The sequence below is a fragment of the Chiloscyllium plagiosum genome, chromosome 6 (genome assembly GCF_004010195.1).
Source record: "Chiloscyllium plagiosum isolate BGI_BamShark_2017 chromosome 6, ASM401019v2, whole genome shotgun sequence".
Classification (NCBI taxonomy): Eukaryota; Metazoa; Chordata; class Chondrichthyes; order Orectolobiformes; family Hemiscylliidae; genus Chiloscyllium; species Chiloscyllium plagiosum.
This window is the reverse complement of record NC_057715.1, coordinates 115,473,546-115,487,898: the sequence shown is the minus strand read 5'-3', so window position 1 is coordinate 115,487,898 and position 14,353 is coordinate 115,473,546. Positions and strand designations below refer to the sequence as shown.

The window sequence follows — 14,353 nt, the reverse complement described above, 5'->3', positions numbered from 1 at the left end:
GTGGGAGCTTCCTATGCTCAAATTGGTTGCCACATTTCCTACATTAGAATAATATCTGCACTTGAAAAAAATACTTAACTGTCAAACGTTTTAGACCGTGAGGAATTCTATATAAATGGCAGTCTTTTTATTCTTGTATGGGATGTGGCCATTACTGATTGGACCAGCATTTGTTGCCCATCCCTAATTACCCTTCAACTGTATAACAGATGGGTAATCTAAAGGACAGTTAAGGGTCAACCACATCTATGGTCTGGGCTCACACACACAGGTCAGACCAGGTAAAGGTGACAGATTTCCTTTCTAAAGGAAATTACCAAATGGGTTTGCACAAAAATTGATAGTTTAATGGTCACCATTAATAGGCCTAGCTTTCAATTCCAGATTTATTAATGTATACTGCCAGTTGCCATGGCGATGTTTGAATCCATATCTCAAGAACATCATTAGAACTTCTGGATTGTTCTTTGCTAGAAATTAAATGCTTTTATGCAAAGTCTAGGCATGCACTTTCTGGTTAAAATTTTATTTCAATCAACTACACACCACAAAACTCCCAAGATTCTTCTTTATTTACATTTGAATATAATTAACCAGTTAGTTCACAACCCCTTGTTTACCTTTATACTTTTTAACTCCTTGGTGCTTAACATTCTATTTGTAGATTTAGATTCTAACGTGGGTTACTTGTGTAGTGACATTAAACACTATGCCTCCATCTCTTCCCTTTTCTCTACAAGGTTTGGAGGATTTTTTTTAGATGCAATATAAATGCCTTTTTTCTTGTCTGATAATCATACCCACAACGTTGTTGCTGATGGTCATGTTCTATTCCAGGGATCTATGCACCAAGTCAGTGTTCAGTTTCTGGAACAAACTCTTGATAAGAAATTGATGTCCGATCTGAAGGTATTTTATGTTTCTTTGTATGACTTGTCCAGTAACGTATATTACATAAATTTGCCTTTTTATTACTGATAAAGGTCCAGTCCTTGTTTTCAAATTTCTCCATGGCCTTGGCCTCTCTATTGGTAGCCTCCTACAACTTTTGAGATCACAGGGTAGATTGTTGGGCAGTATTGATTTCCATTGCTGAACCGTCGGTGGTCGTGTCTTCGGCTGCTTGAGCTTCCGTAAGATTCAGAATGAACCTTTGCCACCCCCACCGTCACCTTCTGTTAATGATGGTTATTCAAATCTATCTTTCTGACCTAATGTTCTGTCACCAGTTGTAGCATGAGACTCGATGTCAGATTCTTTTCCTTAATTACACTTCTGAGTAGAGACCGAAGCTGTTTGTTGTATTACCAGTGCTCCATACATTGTTGTACAGTAATTTTTTCTATAGCACGATAGTCCTGTTCAAGTGCGACCCTGCGCTATATGAGAATTGCACGATACAAATAGTACTTAAAATGTTGGCAATCTAATCACATTATAGCTGACACTCGTATTAAAAGCTTGCGCTTTAGGAATAGCATCCTGTATTTGTCAATCGCGTTAAAACCAATTCACACTGATGAAATGTGTGTTATAGCAGAACGACCTGTAATTTGTTGAAGTGTTTTTATTTTGTCTAAGATTTTAAACTTGTGGACAAATTAGACATCCCCAGACTGATTTATATTATTACACTTGGCTGCTTTTACCTTGAAACCTGTACTATCTGCCATTTCGGAGGGTAAAGGCAGCAGATACATAAGAACAACACCACCTGCAAGTTCCCTTCCAAGCCACTCACTCTGTTGACTGGAAATGTATCACTGTTTCGACAGTGTCATTGGGGCAGACTGCAATAACTGAGGAAGACAGCTCGTGACCACCACCTCAAAGCCAGCTGGTGTTGAGCAATGAGTGCTGACTCAGCCAGCATCGTCCACATCCCAAGAAGGAATAAAATAATAAATTGATAGGAAAAGACAAATCTCAAAAGCAAATCTTTTATCTGTGCAGTGCTTTGTGGGCATCCTGAGGAGGTGAAAGGGCAATTCAAATGCACGTGAGTTTGTGTAAGTTTCATTTCATGAGCTTCCAAGATCCTAATCAGTGGTTTTCTGACTTTGTCTCCACCTCTGCACAGAGAAAGCGGAGTGCTCACGAGCGAGCCAAAGAGCTCTACACATCGGGTGAGTTCTCCAGCGGCCGGAAGTGGGGCGACGATGCCCCTAAGGAAGCAGTGGACACCTACACGGTCAACCTGATCAACTCGGGGGCCTGTGGAGCCTTTGTTCATGGGCTGGAGGATGAGATGTACGGTGAGCAGGGACTGATCTTTGTGCTTCTAAGATGTCTTTATCATGTTCTGTGCTGAAGTAGTTGCAAGGCAGCTTTGTTACGATGTTAATTGAGTATAAAAATAGTTAGGGGTGGGGAGGTTTCTAAAATTAAACAAGGCACTAATGAGACCACAGTTGGAATATTGTGAATGGTTTTGGGCCCCTTATCTAAAGGAAGATCATCTTGACATTGGAGGCAGTCCACAAGGTTCACCAGGTTATATTATGAGAAGTAGTTGAGTAGATTGGGCCTGTTCCTGTTGAAGTTTAGAAGAATAAGAAGTGATCTTCTTGAAACTACAAGATTCTTAGAAGACTTGACAGGATAGAGGCAGAAAGGTTACTTCCCTTTGTGAGGAGAATTCCAGAGCCTATAATTTCAGTTAAAAATCACACCATAACCTGAGTCCAACACCAGCACCTCCACATCATAATCTAGAGTAAGGGGTCACCTATTTAAAGAAGAATTTCTTCTCTGAGGGTAGTCTGTCTGTAGAATTCTTTACTGCAATGGGTTGGCGTGACCTTTTTTTTATTCATTCACGGGATATCTGCATTTATTGCCTGTACCTAAGTCCCAGAGGGCAGTTAAGAGTTAATCACATTGTCGTGAGTCAGGTGTCACATGTAGACCAGACCAGGTAAGGATGGCAGTTTCCTTCCCGAAAGGTCATTAGTGTACCATTAATGACTGGGTCATAAATATACTGAAGGCCGAGCTAGATCTTTAGTCACTAAGGGAATTGAGAGTTTAGGAAAAAGGCAAGAAAGTGGAGTTCCTCAATTTGTAATTCTCATTATCAGAGAGCGATGCAAAGACTGTATATTTATCAGTTTCTGCCAAGGGCTGGCTCACATGCTAAACCGAAGCACATGTAAAAGATCACATGATCTGGTTAACTTGTGTCTTCCAACTGTGTCACTAAGGATAGTAACTTGGTTACTCATTCATACCCTCTCTGTGGATCCTAGCTATGTGTTCATCAGGAATATATTAGATTTGGAGAGTGTTACTGACTGTAATATTTTAAAAGCGACAAAATTAATCCTCTGACTGACATCATTAGAGACATTTTTAAGATTGGAAAAAAAAATTAAGTGATGGAAACTGTGCTACAGTTTTATAAAATTCTATTTAAAGCACTTTTAGAGCAGCTATTCCAAATTCAGGATGCTGCATCTCGGGAAGAATATATTGACCTTGGAACGGGTACAGTAAATTTTCACCAGAATGAGACCTGGGCTAAAACAGGTTGAATTATGAGAGCAAAGTTCAAAAACTAAAACTCTATTCCCATAGCATTATTAGGGGATAAACCTGACTAAGGTGTTTAAGTTATTTGTGAGATTCAGCAGGGTAGATAGAAACTGTTTACTTGGCTGGGAGCTGCAGTCCGGGGCAAGGAGGCAAAGCCTTGTATTAGAGCTGGGTTGTTATTGGTGAGGTCAGGAGGTAGCACTCCCACTGTAATGGAGATGCTGCTCTCGCTCATTGGTATCTTTAATTGTAATGAGCTGTCTTGAACGCCTCATTGGCTGCAATGAAACTCACCCTGACAATTTGTGTTATCAAGGACCCCTGTCCATCCCAATATTTTCTAAACTGGTGCAAAAGATCACAGAAACCTGATTTGTGCTTTAATTTTGTTTTGATCCTTTGCACTGATGGGCCAGTCACATTGAACAGTGCCATCTAGTGAATGCTGCAGATCATCTCACTATGACGTTGCATTCCAAGGAAGTGCCTTTTTTTTTGGAAATACCTTTCTTTCCCTTCATCAGTGCAGTCCTTCCAACTTCAAAGATATCTATGACATACAACAAGGAATAAGAGTTGGCCATTCAGCTCTTTAATCAATAATTAGGTATGGGCACAATATGCAACACTCGCATCCCATGAACCAATAGCCAAGCGCAGCAGGAAGGTTAACAGACAGTAATGTACTGATGACTCAATTCTTTTAGTGATATTCATTGAGGGATAGTAATTGGACTGGATACTCCTTTTCTCCTAAGTAGTATTTTTTTGATGTTTTACCTTTTGGGAGAGCAATGAGGCCCTCAATTCATCATTTCATTTAAATGGTGGTGCCTCTGACAACACAATGGGCATTGGTTGCAGTTAGATACTCAAACCTCTGGAGTTAAAAATCACACAACGCCAGGTTATAGTCCAACAGGTTTAATTGGAAGCACACTAGCTGTCGGAGCGACGCTCCTTCATCAGGTGATTCACATTGTCGTGAGTCAGGTGTGTCGCTCCAAAAGCTAGTGCTTCCAATTAAACCTGTTGGACTATAACCTGGTGTTGTGTGATTTTTAACTTTGTACACCCCAGTCCAACACCGGCATCTCCGAATCAAACCTCTGGAGTGGGATTTGGACCTTCTGCTGCTGAAGTGACAGTGTTACCCACTGAACCCAGCTGGTACCTATAGCAAGTATTGTCTATTTTTTTCAGAATATTTCCACACTCCTAATACATTTTATAAGAGATTTTTTTGTTGCCCTTTGAACCACAGAGGTCCGTAACGCCGCCGTGGAATCGCTCTGTCTGTTGGCTCGGGCTTCGGCGTCTTTTGCTGAGAAGTGCCTGGATTTTCTGGTCGACATGTTCAACGATGAAATTGAGGAAGTGCGACTTGGATCAATACATGCTCTGCGTAAAATATCCTGTCACATTCGACTGCGTGAGGATCAGCTGGACACTGTGCTGGCAGTGCTGGAGGTGATTTTTTTTTAGCTTCTGTGTCTTATAAGTGTCCTCTGCACCCCACACAGTTGCATAAAATGATACAACACAGGGAAACCATTGGGACCTCAGTTCTCTGCTAGCTGTCCAGTTAGTTGTACACTTCTTTTTTTCCCTTCACCCATGTTTTTCCCATCAAGTATTTATCTAATGCTCCTCTGAAAGTTACTGTTGAATCTGCTTTGCTTTTTAAGTAGCGCATCCCAAATCTTCATGATTCAAGGTATTAAAAAAAATGCATCTTATTGTCACCTCTGAACATTAAATCTTCAGTCTATATCCCCCCTCCAAGTCTCTCTTTATTCAACAGTCCTGAAAACCGACCCCTCTTTAACCAAGTTCCTGTTGCTTTCATCACCTTAACTTGACTCTGCTTCAATTTTTTTGTTGAAAATGTGCCTGATGAACATCTTGGGTTATTTTAATTGTTTTAGAAGTGCAAAAGAATGTTTTTTATTTTAAAAAATGCATTTACGAAACGCGAGTGGGCCAACATTTATTGTCCATTACGGCATGGTGGCTCAGTGGTTAGCACTGCTGCCTCACAGCACCAGGGACCCAGGTTCAATTCCAGCCCCGGGCAACTGTTTGTGCGGATTTCGCACGTTCTCCCCGTGTCTGCGTGGGTTTCCTCCGGGTGCTCCGGTTTCCTCCCATAGTTCAGAGATGTACAGGTCAGGAGAAATGGCCATGCTAAATTACCCATGTTCTTAGGTGCATTAGTCAGAGGGAAATGCGTCTGGGTGGGGTTACTCCTCGGCGAGTCGGTGTGGACTTGTTGGGCTGAAGGGCCTGTTTCCACGCTGTAGGGAATCTAATCATTAGTAAGAGTCGACCAGATTGCTATGTATCTGGAGTCAGATGTACATCAGACCAACTAAGGATGGCAGATTTCCTTCTCGAAAGGGACTTTAGTGAACCACAGGCTTTTTACAAAGATGGACAATGATTACATGGTCACTGTTAGGCTAACATTTTGATCCAGACTTGTATCGAATGCAAAATTCATCATCTGCCATTGGGTGATTCGAACACCTGAAGATTTGATTTAGTAGCCCAGTGACATTGTTATTGTAACACTGCCTCCCAAAATGCATATTGCGATTGAGAATAAAGTTGATAAATGTGTGATCTTATGGACCTGACCTAAAGAACGGCCATGAACATTATTAGGTTGTACATAAAGTGGCTCAGTGGTTAGCAGTGTTGCCTCACAGCACCAGGATCCCGGGTTCAATTGCAGCCTTGGGCTGATTGTCTGTATGGAATTTGCACACTTTCCCCGTTTCTGCTGCGAGTTTCCTCTGGATGCTCCGGTTTCCTCCCACAGTTCATAGTTCTGTAGGTTAGGTGGACTGACGTTCATTAAATTGCCCATAGTGTCCAGGGATGTGCAGACTAGGTGGATTGCCTGGGATTAGCCATAGGATATGGGGTGGGTCTGGGTGTGATGCTGTTGGGAAAGTCAGTATGGGTCCAATGGGGCTGAATGACCTGCTTCCACATTGTAGGGATTCTATGATATGAATAAAGAACAGAACAAGGCCATTTAGCCCGTCAAGCCTGTTTTGCCATTTAATTGTCCAGAACTGTCCCAAAGTGGGAAACATTCTGTCAAGTCCCTCATGGTTCTGTATCTTTCAGTAAGATCATGTTTAATTTTTCTACACTCCAGTGGATACAGTCCCAACCTTTCCTCATGAGATGACCCTTTCATTCCCAGGAATCCGTTGAGTGAATCTTGCATTTACATCCTTCCTTAAAGAAAAAGACCAAAATAGTGCATAGTATTGCAGATGCAGTCTCACTAGCACTCTACAACTGTAATAAAATATTGCTACTTTAATGCTGTAATATCAATACTTGTATATTTTAATGTAAAAGATTCAACTAGTTAATTGGAATCTGTTATCCCTCCCTGATCCAATTGCTCACTCCATTGTTATTTGTATGAATAGATGATGGACTGGACTGGTAATTCAGAGTCCCATGCTAATGTCTTCAGGATATGAGCTCAAATCCTGTTGCAGCAACTTGTGGGATTTAAATTCGAAGAGTAAAATTTGGAATTGAAACTTGGTTTCAATAATGGTGACTCTATAATCACTGTTGATTATTGTAAAAAGAGACCCACTTGGTTCACTAATGTCCTTCTTTGAGGAAATCTGCTGTCCTTACCTGGCTTAAATGTGACTCCAGACGCACAGCAATGTGATGGACTCATGAAAAGTAAGTCACTCAGTTCAAGGGCAAATAGGGGTGGGAAACAATGCTGGCTTTCTCAGTGATGCACATATCCCTTACAAGAATAAAGAAAGAAAACTAATGAAATAATACATGTACCCGTTTGTTTTTCAGGATTCTTCCCGTGACATCCGGGAAGCCTTGCACGAGCTGTTGTGTTACACAAATGTGTCGACAAAGGATGGGATCCACCTGGCACTAGTAGAGCTGCTGAAGAATCTAGCAAAGTATCCAACTGATCGGAATTCTATCTGGAAGTGAGTAATTCATTGTGATTAAACCGTCCCTAGTGATTGTCTGAAACAGGAGGAAACTTACTTCAACCTCTTTATTTTCATACCACAGTTTTTATTGAGAGATTTTTAAGATTGAGGCGTTGCTGGATTGCCAGTGGTAATCTACTTACTGCTGTTCTATCTAGGGATGTTTAATGTGGATAAAGACATTTAGACTTCTTTATTCATTCATGGATGAATGAGTGTTGCTGGCTAGAACCGGTCTGGAGTCATGTAAAAGGAAGCCAGATTTTGTTTTACCCCCAGGTGGGTTTTTAAAACAAAAAGACGATGATTACATGGTGTCCATTAGGCTAGCTTCTAATTTCAGATTTTATTGAATTCAGTTTGTCCCATCTGCCATGGTAGGATCCACACCCATGAGTCCAGACAATTATTTTCTGCATTACTAGTTCAGTGACATCACCACTCTGCTACCACCTCTCCCAAAGGTGGTAGAGTTAGTGGGGTGCTGACTTTTGGGGTCAGCTGGAAGCCATTCTTGCCTACACCTTGTCCTCCCCTGTCATGAGTCTACCCCTTCAGATCCTAGTAGGGAACCAGGTGGCTTAACCTCAGTTTACCACGCCTTCTGTGTTGTGCCCTGAAAATTGCCTTGTGGAGTCTCTTGTGGTGAATTAACACGGTCACGCCGAGGCACATCATCTTAAACGCCAGCTGGCGATGTGAAAAATTGTCGGCCTTTGTTGTCAGTGGCCTCTGACCCAACTCAATAGGTAGGGCTTGATGTGATCAAGGTCCATTTTGAAGTAACACCAGAACATTCAATCTGGGTTCGAATCCCACCACGGCAGATGATGGAATTTGAATTCAATAAAAAAAAACAAAAATCTGGAATTAAGAGTCTAATGATGACCACAAATCCATTGTCGATTGTGGTTAAAAATCTATCTGGTTCACTAATGTCCTTTAGGGAAGGAAACTGCCTCCTTACCTGGTCTGACCTACATGTGACTCCAGACCCACAGCAATGTAGTTGACTTTTAACTGCCCTCCGGGCAATTAGGGATGGGCAATAAATATTGAACCTAACCAGTCATCCTGTGACGGAATAAATAATAAGGGAGGTGAAGTCAGAATCATTTTTAACTTGCAAAAGTGAGCTGGACATTGACACAGATCAGCTACTATTAATGAAAGGCAGGGGAGTTTGGGGGCTACATGGCCACTTCTCATTCTTGCATTTGTGGTGAAAAGTGAGACAGGTTATCATTTATTTTACATTCATCAGGATAAGCATGCCATATTTCTGATGATAACAATTTATACTGCAGGAGAAAAGGATGCTATTTGGTTAGCAAGTTAACAAAGACTGTGTGAAGCATTGCTCATCATGACTGGCCCTTCACCTGCCTGTTCTTTGCCAGTAGACATACAAATTTTTCTCTGCTAAATATTCATCCAGTTCTCCTTTTGAAAGTTTCTATTGAATCTTCCATTGTTGATGGCCTATTTCTGCTTCAAGGTCCTGCGTTCCTATTGGAACGCCACCTCCTGCAAGTTCCCCTCCAAGCAGCTTTGGGTGGGGCTGAGATTTTGCAATGGTGATGTTCTTTATGCAGCACTGTATACACAGAAATTTTCATAATTGAATATTCTTTTCCTCGTAGGTGTCTCAAGTACCTGGGAAGCAGGCATCCCACTCTGGTGTTGCCACTGGTCCCAGAGTTGCTCAGCACACACCCATACTTCGACACGCCAGAACCAGACATGGATGACCCAGCATGTATCTGACTTTTTTTTTAATGCTGATTGATTACAGATGGATATGTTCTATCTCTCTGAACAAAAGTTTTCACTTTTCCTCAAATGGGTCATTTGTGAGACTGCATGTTGGTAGGGAAAAATCATTTTGCTATAAAGTATTAGGATGTGATTCAAAAGTTTAAAGTTTAGAATGGAAAGCGAAATTGCTGAATTTATCCTGAATTTATTGCTGAAAGAAAAGCTGGAGAATCTTCCTGAATGCTTCAATTCAACCTGCCTCCCACACATTTCCATACCCTAACTACTCGCTGTGTAAAAAACATTCGCGCATCACATTTGCTGCTTTTGCAAATCACATTAAATCTGTTTCTTTTTCCTTTTATGGGAGAGCCAGGCCATTTTCTCCTTATCCACTCAAGGGCAATGGCCTACTGCTATTATCTCTAGATTATTAATCCAGAAACTCAGCTAATGTTTGGGAGACCTGGGTTCAAATCCTGCCGCAGCAGATGGTGGAATTTCAATTTGATAATAATCTGGAATTAAAAATCTATGGATGACCATGAGACCATTGTCAATTGTCAGAAACAAACCATCTGGTTCATTAGTGCCCTTTAGAGGAGGAAACTGCCATCCTTACCTGTCTGACTAACAGAAGAGTCCTGATCTCACAACAATGTGGTTGATTCTTAGCTGCCTTTGAAGTGGCCTAGCAAGCCACTCAGTTCAGAGGCAACTAGGGACAGGCAATAAACGCTGCCCAGCCAGCAAGGCCCATGTCCCATATGTGAATTTTTAAAAAATATCTCTCAGTTGCTTTTCTCCAAGGAAAACTGGCCTAACGTCTTCATCTCTCCTCAACACTGAAGTTTCTCATTCCTGGAACCATTTATGTAAATTTCTTCTGCACTCTCTCCAATGCATCCACAATTTTCCTATAATGTGGAGCCCATAGCTGTACACCGTACTCCCCTTCCAAAAGAAGGTAGTGGCCTGTTGACCCAGACACCCTGGGGTCTCCTGTTCAAATCAGGAAGGTAATCCAAAATTATGTGAAGTATTCATTTTATAACATTAACTTTTCTTTAGATCTGTTTTTATAAAATGAATGAAGGTGGTAATGATGCTTTGTATTATAGTGTGTGTGAGTGAATACATGTCTGGGTGGGTCTGTTGTCTCTGGAGTCTGTGCAGTTTACAAAGGTCATCCTGAGTTTCCTTAACTCCCTATTGTACCAGATATTGCTGTGCTGGTCCTGGTATTCAATGCTGCCAAAACCTGCCCTACCATGTCAGCACTCTTCTCTGATCACACATTCCGACATTATGCCTACCTGCGGGATAGCCTCTCTCACCTGGTGCCACCATTACAGGTACGTGTAAGACAGGAGGCAGTTAGAAAGATTTTCCAGTTCAAATTGTAGAGCACAGAAGACCTGGTGTATGGGCTGTCAGGGCACTGTGGAGTGCAGTTTAACAGACACTGAAATAGGTACGTGAAGAAGGCAGAATTTGAATGAAATTAGAAATGTTTACGCTGGAGAAGAGTGCAGGAAAGGACCTTGAGATATTTGAACATTCTGTCAATATTTGTACTAGGAATATGCTTGCAAGATGGAATTTATTGGCCATCCCTATTGACCTTGAGAGGATGGAGAGTAGACATCAACAACTGTGTTTTGTCAGTGGGCTGCCTCAAAGACCAGTTCAGAGTTGAGCAAGTTGGTGTGGAACTGAAGCTGCAAATAGGTCCAGACTGGGTAAGGCAGCAGGTTTCCTTCCCCAATAGACATTGATAAAAGATTAATATTTAGACATTAATAAACCAAATTTGCTTCTTACTACAACATGGGGCAAGTGGTAATGTCATCAGACATGTAACCCAGAGCCTCAGGCTCATGTTCTGGGAACACGGATTTGAGTTCCGTTAAGGCAAATGGTGAAATTTGAACTTAGGAAGGAAATCTTGAATTAAAAGCCAGCCGAATAGCAAACATATATCAACTATTGTAAAATCCATTTGTTTGACCATTCATTATGTCCATTAATGAAGAAAGCCTGGCCTGCATGTGAATCCAGGCCCACCGCAACATGTTTGATTGTTAAATGCCATCTGAAAGGCTTAGCTCACTTATATAGCTATGAATTTTAAACAAAGGAGTTTGAGCATGTAGATAACCTGACAACAAGTTGCCTCACAGCACCAGGGTCCCAGGTTCGATTCCAGCCTCGGGTGACTGTCTGTGTGGAGTTTGCACATTCTCCCTGTGTCTGCGTGGGTTTCCTCCGGGTGCTCCGGTTTCCTCCCACAGTCCAAAGATGTGCAGTTCAGGTGAATTGGCTATGCTAAGTTGCCCATAGTGTTAGATGCATTAGTCAGAGGGAAAAGGGTCTGGGTGGGTTACTCTTCGGAGGGTCGGTGTGGACTGGTTGGGCCGAAGGGCCTGTTTCCACACTGTAGGGAATCTAATCTAATCTAACCTAGACCCCGGAAACAATAAATGCAAATACAGTGATCACAACTTCCCGTGCCTTCCTGTGCCAGCAGGCTGGATCATTTACTATGAGCGTTGTGCAAAAATAATGTTGCAGTGAAATGTACATGAGATGTTCCAGTTTCTCAATGCTTGACCCAGACTCTGAAACATCGCCAATCACTGAGCTATATTTTTCTTTTGCAGTTGCCGGGCAGGAAGATGGTCTCTGTCTCAGATTCTACAAGCGTAGAGTTAAGCGAAGACTCATCCCGACAGTTTGTGCAGCAAAGCCTTGACCGAGTTCAGAGTATCCAACATCTAGACACCCAGGGAGCGCAGGATCTTTTAAAGTTAACAATTCGGTGTGATTTTCCAGTGATGACATTGCATGATGTTTTATTTATACAATTGGGTCACATCATTGTTTTAACGTCACAAAATCATAGCATTGTTACAGTGCAGAAGGAGGGCATTCGGCCCGTTGTCTGTATTGGTTCTGTCCCCGAGTGTCAATCTCCTGTCTTTTCCCCATATTCCTGCTTACCATTTCCATCCAAATAACCATCCGGTGGGGAAATGATGGCCCTGTGATATAATCTAATTATTTAATCCAGTGATTCTTGGGGAACTGGGTTTGAATCCCACCTTGACAGCGACAGAAAAGATCTGAAATTAAAATTCTGTTGATGACCATGAAACCATTGTTGGAGAAACTGTTCTGGTTCACTTCCTTGGTCTAGCTTATATGTGACTTCAGACCTGCAGCTATGTGATTGGCTCTTGACTATCCTCTGGGCATTCAGAAATGGGCAGTTAATGCTGGTCTAGCCAGTGATGCCCACATCCCATGGATGAGCAAAAAAACCTTTCGACATGCTTCAGTTGAACTTGCTTCCCTGTGTATCCCATTCCCTAACTGCTCGCTGTGTGACAAAAGATATTTCTTAACACCCTTGCTTCATTTGCCCATCCCTTTAAATCGATGTCCCATTATTTTATTTTTCTTTTGAGTGGGAACAGTTTCTCCCTGTTGACTCTGCCCAGCCCACTCATGATTTTGCAAACTTCTCTCAAGTCTCCTCTCAGCCTTCTGTCCAAAGAGAATAGTCTCAACTTCTTCCACCTCTCCTCATAACTGAAGTTTCTCGTTCCTGGAACCCCCTCTTGTACAAATTCAACTTTACTACTCTTGTACTGTTTGCCTCTATTAATAAAACTGAGAACACCGTGCCTTTTCATGGGATGTGAATGTTGCTGCATTGCAAGCCAGCCATCCAGCCAACTGAGTAAATGTGCACTGTGATGCCTAGAGTGTGGGTTCAATTCCTGTACTGGTTGTGGTTACCAAGAAGGATTCACCTTCTCAACCTCTCCCTTTGCCTGAGGTGTGGTGACCCTCAGGATGAGCCACTGCCAATTGTCTCTCCCTAATGGGGAGGCAGCTTTGTGGGCTGGTAAGACATTGGCGGTGAGTGTCACTGGCAGGGTCAATTTTTGTTTTCCATTCCTAATTGCCCCCGAACTAATCGATCTTTCAGGTCCTTTCAGAAGGTAGATAAAAGCCAACCTTTTATGTAGATCTTGAGTCACCTGGATCACACCAGGTAAGGATGACAGATTTCCTTCCTGAAAAGACATTAATAGATTCAGAGTCATACAACATGGAGACAGACCCTTCAATCCAAGCAGTCCATGCCAACCATGTACCCAAACTAAACTAGTCCCACCTGCCTGAATTTGGCCCACATCCCTCCAAACCTTTCTTATTCATGCACTTATCGAAATGTCTTGTAAATGTTGCATCTGTATCCACCACTTTCTCTGGCAGTTCATTCCACACATGAACCACTCTGTTTTAAAAAAAGTTATCCTTCATGTCCTTTTTTTAAAACTTTCTCCTGTCAACTTAAAAACATGCCCCCTAGTTTTACATTCCCTCAACATGGGAAAATACCCTCACCATTCACCTTACCTATGCCCCTCATGATTTTATAAAAGCTCTAAGGTTACGCCTCAACTTCCCTATGCTCATGAAAAAGTCCCAGGCGATCCCACCTCTCCTTATAACTCAAACCCTCCATTCCTGGCAACATCCTGGTAAATCTTTGCTGAGCCATCTTCAATTTAATAATCTCTTTCCTATAGCAGGGTGAACAGAATTGCACACTACTCCAAAAGAGGCCTCACCTACATCCTGTGCAATCTCAAAATGATGTCCCAATTTGTATACTCAAAGTCTGAGCAATGAAGGCAAGCGTGCTAAATGCCTTCTTAATCACACTGTCTATCTGTGATGCAAATTTCCGAAAATTATGTACTTAAACTCCCTAGGTTTCTACAACAGTAGCCAGGGCCCTACCATTAGTTGTGAAAGTCCTGACCTTGTTTGTTTTACCAAAATGCAATACCTTGCATTTATCTCATTTACCATGCCTTAGCTCATTGACCCAATTGATCAAGATCCCTTTGTTATCTTAAATAAACTTCTACTATGCCACCAATTTTGGTGTCGTGTGCAAACTTACTAACCATGCCTTCTGTATTCTCATTCAAATTGTTTGTGTGGACCTAGCACTGATCCCTGTGGAACACCGCTGGTCA

At 41.9% G+C, this 14,353-nt stretch overlaps 1 protein-coding gene across 2 annotated transcripts in view; it reads left to right on the top strand.

The window, feature by feature from the left end:
- Positions 1-14,353, top strand: part of ints4 (integrator complex subunit 4) — a 60,881-nt gene that overhangs the window by 19,591 nt on the left and 26,937 nt on the right. For both annotated transcript variants that reach the window (XR_006311980.1, XM_043692496.1), the window contains exons 9-15: positions 838-909; positions 2,081-2,255; positions 4,799-5,004; positions 7,387-7,529; positions 9,179-9,294; positions 10,515-10,648; positions 11,957-12,114. Coding sequence is in view for 1 of the 2 variants with exons in the window: in XM_043692496.1 (XP_043548431.1) it covers positions 838-909; positions 2,081-2,255; positions 4,799-5,004; positions 7,387-7,529; positions 9,179-9,294; positions 10,515-10,648; positions 11,957-12,114 (1,004 nt within the window). In the remaining variant the exon portion in view is untranslated. The remainder of the gene's footprint in view (positions 1-837; positions 910-2,080; positions 2,256-4,798; positions 5,005-7,386; positions 7,530-9,178; positions 9,295-10,514; positions 10,649-11,956; positions 12,115-14,353) is intronic.